The 8001-nt window shown below is 35.0% G+C and overlaps 1 protein-coding gene across 1 annotated transcript in view; it reads left to right on the top strand.

The window, feature by feature from the left end:
- LOC111085009 overlaps positions 1 to 8001 on the top strand; it is a 31705-nt gene that overhangs the window by 4977 nt on the left and 18727 nt on the right. Inside the window, exons 4-6 of the mRNA XM_022381928.1 lie at positions 668 to 812; positions 1482 to 1634; positions 5318 to 5463. Coding sequence (XP_022237636.1) covers positions 668 to 812; positions 1482 to 1634; positions 5318 to 5463 — 444 coding nt within the window. The remainder of the gene's footprint in view (positions 1 to 667; positions 813 to 1481; positions 1635 to 5317; positions 5464 to 8001) is intronic.

Below are 8001 nucleotides of genomic sequence, written 5' to 3'. Positions count from 1 at the left end.
GATTCGAACCTGTGACCCGCAGCTTGCGAGTCGAATGCCCTAACCACTTGGCCATGCCGAGCCTATATTTAAATAAACAACGATACAGAAGTTACTAAGAGTTAAACAAAACTCAGCAAAATCTTGATCGTAGCAAAATATCTTACAACCAGAGAAAGATTTAGTGTTAGATACTACAAAACACAATAACAACATAAACAGGTTGCACATGACCACATTTTGCACACATGACCTTCATCCACTCATGTTAAATTGCAGGAGTAGAGAAGCTCTGGGTCATCAAATAATTTGTTGACAGAAAAAAACCACCTTCAACTGTGGAAAATCATGAGCTATCCTTCCTGCAAGAATAATTCAGTTAATTATCAATAAGTGAATCCAGGTCCCTGGCAGAACTAGAATGACGAGGAGTTAGATTTGTTTTCTTTGCCGATTTTCTGTGTCTATGCTGGACTGAACAAAAAAAGAGAAATTTCAAAAATGAACATATTAATTAAGGGGATGGTAAGCATATGGTACTGTCCCGTACCACATTATTTTTGTCCTTCTACTATTATTTTTCAATTAAAGATTGCCAAGATGTTAAAAATTAGTAGCCTTTTCATAGGCTGGAAGAAACGAGTAAAAGAAACTATAAAACAGTTAACTGTGTAAATTAATTTTTCAGAAGTAGAAGTGTCCAGCAGTGCAGGTGCTTGTTTGGAGAATACTTTCACTGAAGTACAAGAAGGTGAGATACAAAACCATAACACATTTATCCTGAGCAACTCCTTTACTTGTGAAAGTGAAAATACAGAAGGAGAAAATGTCTTGTATCCTTCACAATTTAATCTCAATGCTTAAGAATATACTTTTGTCATTATTCACTGAGACACTTAAAATGGGATATGTTGATATTCAGTTATTTTATTGTAAGGTTTTGCTCATTAGTTATTGGCACATATAATTTTATGGCTTGTGTTATCATTTAGTATCTTGTAATTTGCAATAATGGTTTAAAAAAAAATTACATTTTAGATTATATAAGGAAACTTTTATGGACATTTTCTCCTGATATACAGGGTAACCAAACTAACCATTTGATGACATTGTTTAAAAGAGTAGAAATCCTGCTTTTAAAACATCTTGTCTAAATTGTATAATGTACTGAGTGCTAGAAGTGCTTTTTATGTCACAAATTTTAGAAAATATACTGATGTCTTGGTTTTGAAAAACAGTGAGTAGAATGATACTTCATGCATCAGAACACTACTGATGTTTTTTGTGTGTTGTTTGGTTAATTTTTGTTATATATTTAATTTTGTTTGGTTTTGGTTTTAATTTTTATGTATCATTACCTTAAAAAAAATCTAGCAGCAACATCCATGTCATCTCTTCTTTTAAAAGACAGTTCTAATATTTTATTGGTAATAATCATAGTAGCATTAAGAGAAAACATTGTTTATTACAAATATTGTCTGATCTTAACTGACTTCATAAAGAAATACTCCCGCCATTTCCACAACAAAAAAAAGGCAAAACTTTGACCGAACCCCTGATCTTGCTGATTTCAACTTGAAGTACCCTACCAGAGATTACAGTAGACTTTTGTTTCAACAAAATGTACCCAGAAATAATGAAAAACCTAAGACCATGTAAGTTTGTAGATTGTTTTGTGAATCACTTTGACTTATTTTGTTATGTGAAAGGTATGGAATGCAGTTAATTGTAACTTTCCAAGTTGTTGATAATAGTTTATTAGAACACTTTTTTTTTCTCCATAAATATGAACATTTTATTGATATAAATATATTACATTTCAACTTTATAAATGTATATGAAATGTTATGCATGTCAAAACTTTGAAAGTTCTTTTTTTACATTTTAGCATGATATATATATATACAAAACTATTTTCTGTGTGTAAAGAACTGTAATGAAAAAGCAGTTTAAACATTTTTAATCCTTAGTCATTTTTGCTTATACAGCTTATCATGATTTAATGTGTTGTTACTGTTGTAGTATTCCAACAATTTTTTTTCTATTTAAGAAAGCAATTAGCTTCATGCTAGTTTGCATAAAAGACAGGTTTTATAACACTACCAGTACTTATGAGTAGTATTTAATATAATATGCTACAAAATGTTTTGTGAATACAATTACTCAAAAAAATTTTCTCTATATTTGAAAAACATTTAGTCACTCTTTCCTTCCCCAAATATGGTTTTTGGGAGAATATGATCATATATCTTCATTCATTGTTCTTCTTTTCCTATCACATACTATGGCTTTTTTGATCCTGACTTATTATTGTCTGTCCAGCTAAATTGACATTATTGGTTCTTTACTGAACCTATCCAGGGCTTTTTGTTTCCTGAACTTTTTCTCAACAGTGAGATGTATCTCCTTTTGTTCTTACAAGTTGGTTTAACTAGTTTCTGCAGATAGTTCACTTGGTTTGGGTGGAACCCTTGAATCTGGGTTCACACAGACTTCTCCCAGTATTTTGCCTATTCATTGTTCAGTTTTCGTTCTTTTTGATTTCACTGTAGTTCTAGTTTAGATTTCCTTGTTATTTCTGTTCACTATCTTGTTGGATTCTGCTTCATTACTGTATGGTTTATTGGTTTACTCGTGATTTTACTGACGGTTAATATCTACTTAGATTCCAGTTTTTCTTCACCACTACTTCATACGGAATTCATTCCCTACATTGTTTTCCACCCATTTTAATATGTTGACTAATTCATTTTGTTTATACTTTATCCTTTTTACTATTAATTTCATTTAGTTTATAATTTATCCTTCTTACCATTAATTGATTTATTGTAATTTTGTGGATAGGTTCATATCTATCATGATTCCAGATTTTTCTTCGACTCAACATCATCAAAGATGCATTCACTACACCATTTTCTTCCCGTTTTTTTTCCCCTATTAATACATTTGTAGCTAGAGGAGGCAACTCCTTCTTTTGCCTAATTCCCTTCCTTTCATATCCCATCTTTATCCTCTTCCTGATCTGGATTGACTCCTATGTACTGTCTGTGCTTTTCGTTGTCCTATTGCCCTTATGGCTTCTTTCCTTAGTGCCTGTTCCCATCTCTTTATTCTTAGGCAGTTTTCTTCCAGTCGAAATATTTCTCCTTCTGCCCTTTTGATCCCATTGGCTTACTCCCCTTTATCATCTTCCTCCCAGACTTTGTTTCTGGTGTCTTCTCATCAGGTTCGACATCCTTACCTTTTCCCTGGCATCTCGTCTTCATTGTCCATTTGGGGAAACTCTTACATTTGGGCATGAGGACTACACCTAATACATTTATCTTCCCTCCACACTATATCACGGTTTCTTCTTCGTCGGGTTTTCGTCTACCACCTGTGCCCGTTTTTTCATACTTCAGTGGAACTCTAACTGGGTAAGTTTCTATTCAATATCTTTCCTTTCAGGGGCTGTTGCTTCATTATTCACTATTTGGATCCCGCTTTGTGGTGAGCGATGCATGACCAGGTATTCTTTAAATCTAAATCCTCACTGTATGGCATGTTGACTAGCACTTTCTTTTCCATGGCTTTGCACACTCACCTTTGAGATGGGGTATTTCACAAGATCGCTTGTAGGTGAAATTGGCTCGTCTCAGACCGTACGACCCATGGACTTCATGGGTAAAGCAGAAGGGGATAGTTGCTCATCCTTGCCATGCCTCAGTTGAATAAATAGGTATGGTCTGCTTTTCAGAATAGGGTTTTGTGATCACTCATTGCACTATCTCGGGTGTTCACCTTCCTCAGTGCTCTCCAATGCATACTCAGCCCCCCATTTTTTTGGGAGTTCTTATCACTTACCAGTTCCAAGCCGGTTGGGTGGTTGACCATGGAGGCACCCTGTTGGATGGGTTCCACATAAGATAACTATAACCATTCAGTTCAGAGTAGGGCGGTGGTGTTCTGCCAATGTAAATGATGTAATATCCTCCAATTTGCGATAAATCATACAATGGAGTCAGATGTCGAAATGCAGTTCACCCCCTTTGATTGGGAGCCCTCATCCTACTCTAGCGTGTATGTCAACACCTCACGGGCTGGTTTTGGATTTCGAGTGAACCAATCAACATAAGTCCTCACACAAATTTAGGGTTGTCTATCTTCCTCCCTTGATTTCCTACTTCTGTGTTGTGGGTCACAGCAGGGGTATGTGGGAATATTCTGGCTCTATCCTTGGCTCTCCCTCATTCTCTCTTTTTACGTGGACATTATTGCCCGTTGGATAGTCCCAACCTGTTTCATGGTTGCAGGCATTGATTGCACATGATAGACTTCCTTTTGATACCAGATGTCAAATTCCTGTATCTATAGCTGAGTGTTAATACTGTGTCATACCCAGGAGTTGGAGTGGTTCTCAATTCCTCGGTTTTTGGGTTTGAGGTGAAGACGGATGTTGGTACCCTGTGAGGAGGTTTTGTAAGTAGTTGACTTACAGAGTACAGTCCACTGCACCCTAGCCACTCTACACCATGGGATGCATCCTTGTTTACCCACTTTTCTTATTGTGGGATTGCGTTACTACATCTTTCTCTGGTTAGGATCAGTCTCTCTCCCACTCGGATGTGCTCCTCAATTTCTGCCATGATTTCTTACACATTCCACATATGGGCAAAGAGTATACCTGGATCAGAGGCGGTGTGTTTTGACTCTCTCATCTACAGTGGTATCCTTTGGGTGCTTTTGGGGGGTACGTTTCTTCTTCCCTCGCACTGGTCCCTCCTCCTTGTCAACGTGGGATTCTAGCTAATCTTGTGAGTGGAAGGAAGTTCTGTATCAGAAGCTATAATTTTCCTATTCTGAAAATGTATTTACGATACGTACTTCCCTCCATTCACATTTCCCACCCTTCCTCCCCCACTCACTTCCAATGTTTCTGTCATCTGCCAAACTTCAAAGTGATAGTTTGGTAGAGGTGCATAGAGAGAGTCACATGTGTCATGTGAGTGTACTATTCTTCTATTGGTGGAGAAGTGATGCATGATGATTTGCATGAGAGACATGTTGGAATAATTTGATTCCAGTAGGTAAGTACCTATTGGAAATACATTTTCAGTATAGGAAAATTATAACTTTGTAATGAAGTTATTAAATGTGTAGCCTTAGTTCAATAGCACAAAATTTGTGCTTTAGATTTTGAGAGATTTCCTTTAGTATTACTACTGTACACAGCTGATATAGTTCATAGCTGTATTTAATTCAATAGGACATAACTTGTGTTGTTGGTTGTTAAGAGTTTCTATGAGTTTTAATACTGTAAATATTTGATATTAAATAGTAAACTTGATGATTGATTTAGGTCAGAGTCATTGGAAGCAATCCATAAGGAGGCTGCTCAAATACACGTAACAAGTACAAGTTGTGAAATATCCTTGGAGGCTCCTGTTTTCTCCAGGCAAAAAGTAGATATTACGCCAGATTTTTGTAAAATCAATAAACAGTCAAGTAAGTTAGGTAATGTAACGATTATGTATCTAGATCAAAGCGATTTTTTTCTTTCATATAAAAACTTCAACTAATTTATATTGTATGACTAACAATTTTACTTTATATCTGTCAACTTGCAGAGAAAGCAAAAGATTGGTTAGGCATGATGCTGAACCACAATTGTTATGATATGACGTATCACGTCACAAATAGTTATCATAGAAGTTTAAGTTAAAGTACTGTTAACTTAGGACTTTGTTCACAGTGGTATCATTTGGATAAAAAAAAATGAGGAGGAGCACAGTTATGTCATCATATAGAACATTCTCTTGACTCTACTTGTATTAATAATTTTTAACAAAAACTTCAGTGTGATTGTATTATATCCTGCAAAGTCAGTGGTGCAATTACATCCCTGGTCCGAAAGCAAATGACACTCACCATTTATCATGTTGCTTAATGGCTAGATAATTTGTTATACTCACATGAGGTTTGTATGTATAAAATTTTGCAAGTTTTTTGTCTTGAAACAAGCTAAACATATGATAGTTTTAGGATATAGCATAAACATACCTTCTATTTCAATGTGTGGAAGACACTATGTTTCAAAATGCTGTGAAAATCTGATTTGAAGCAACATTTCTCACAGTTTTCTTGATTCACATTTAAACAAGCAAAAATAATAGTCATATATGGAAGAAAAAGAAGTATATGTGATGTATGATTAAAAACTGCAATCTGTGGGTTATCTTGTGCTGATATTACTGCTACCAAAGCTGTGGGTTATCTTGTGTTGATATTACTGTTACCAAAGCTGTGGGTTATCTTGTGCTTATATTACTGCTACCAAAGCTGTGGGGTTATCTTGTGCTGATATTACTGCTACCAAAGCTGTGGGGTTAGCAGTAATATCAGAACAAGATAACCCACAGCTTTAGTAGAAGTAATATCAGCACAAGATAACCCACAGCTTTGGTAGCAGTAATATCAGCACAAGATAACCCACAGCTTTGGTAGAAGTAATATCAGCACAAGATAACCCACAGCTTTGGTAGCAGTAATATCAGCACAAGATAACCTACAGCTTTGGTAGCAGTAATATCAGCACAAGATCTAAAGCTGTGGGTTATCTTGTTCTGATATTACTGCTACCAAAGCTGTGGGTTATCTTGTGATGATGTTACTGCTACCAAAGCTGTGGGTTATCGTGTGCTGATATTCGTACTTGTTAGTTACTGCTATCAAAGCTATGTGTTATCTTGTGCTGAGATTAGTGCTGACTTGTTAATTACTGCTTCCAAAGCTGTCTGTTATCTTGTGCTTAGATTAATGCTGACTTGTTAATTACTGCTTCCAAAGCTGTCTGTTATCTTGTGCTTAGATTAATGCTGACTTGTTAATTACTGCTTCCAAGTTCTCTTCACTATACCATATTTAATTTTCACTTTTAATGTTTGGATTGTGTATACTCAAAAGAGTTCATAATAATGCACTTGCTTTACCAAAAATGAAGTTTCTAGAACAACAGTTTATGTTAAACTAATAAACTATGTATTCATTATCCCAGACACTTCAGCTGCATATGTACATGTACCTGGTAGTTGCTTCCATTGTAATCGTGAGTTAATTTCTGTGTAAGAGAACCACAGAAATAACATGTACATTGCTTGGTAGTAGCAGATTGTAAATAATTAACCACATTTAGAAAATTGGGGAAAAGTTTAGACCTATTTTTTTAACTCACTTTGCCTTAAGAATGGGTTCCCTCTCATTGTAAGTTCTGCTCAGTATTAAATTTCTGTTGTAGTTGTTACTGTACCAGTGGGTGTAAAATATGCTGAAACAAAATGTACATAAAATGTGTGTGATGCATGGTACAATAGTAAACCTGCATAGTGTGTGTGTGTATGTTTATGTATATATACACCTTGTTTAGTTCAGTTTGTGCACTTTCATGAAATAACAAAAAATATATGTAAATGTTATGAAAATATCTGATTGAAGTCAGGTGTTGTTTCATGTTTCTCCAATATTACTTTATTGAAACTTTGTCAAGCTCCATAAATTCATCAGAACTTTAAATTTTGATATATTGTAGTTAACCATAAGATTTTTTTTTTCTCTATACTAAGGTTTTAGTGAAAAAGTTTTAAAAGTTTAATTAATTCTGTGGCATGTGACAAGATGTGAAGTCTGATTGGTCTAAAATTGTTTGTGTAAAACACTTCATGTCATGTTACTTATAAACAGTTGAGTATCTGGTTTTCCTACGTCATAGACTAGATCAGCATTTCTCAAAGTGGGGTCTGCTAGGGTAATCCAGGAGGGCTGCGAGTCATGTCCAAAATTTCATAAAAATGTTTTTCATCAAATTAAATCTATTTGAATTAAAATATTTAATTTTGGAACACAGCTTTTTATGTATATGAATTTTTTTTGTCAAAACAAAAAACAATGATAGGTTTGGGGGGGGGGGTCGGTGTAACAAAATTTACTAAAATAAAGAAGGGTTACGTTGGTTTACGTTAAAATTTAGTAGAACTACTGGTCTAGATT

This window comes from Limulus polyphemus, unplaced genomic scaffold (genome assembly GCF_000517525.1).
Source record: "Limulus polyphemus unplaced genomic scaffold, Limulus_polyphemus-2.1.2 Scaffold200, whole genome shotgun sequence".
In the NCBI taxonomy this organism is placed as follows: Eukaryota; Metazoa; Arthropoda; class Merostomata; order Xiphosura; family Limulidae; genus Limulus; species Limulus polyphemus.
The sequence above is the reverse complement of the archived record's forward strand: the minus strand, read 5'-3'. Positions and strand labels throughout refer to the sequence as shown.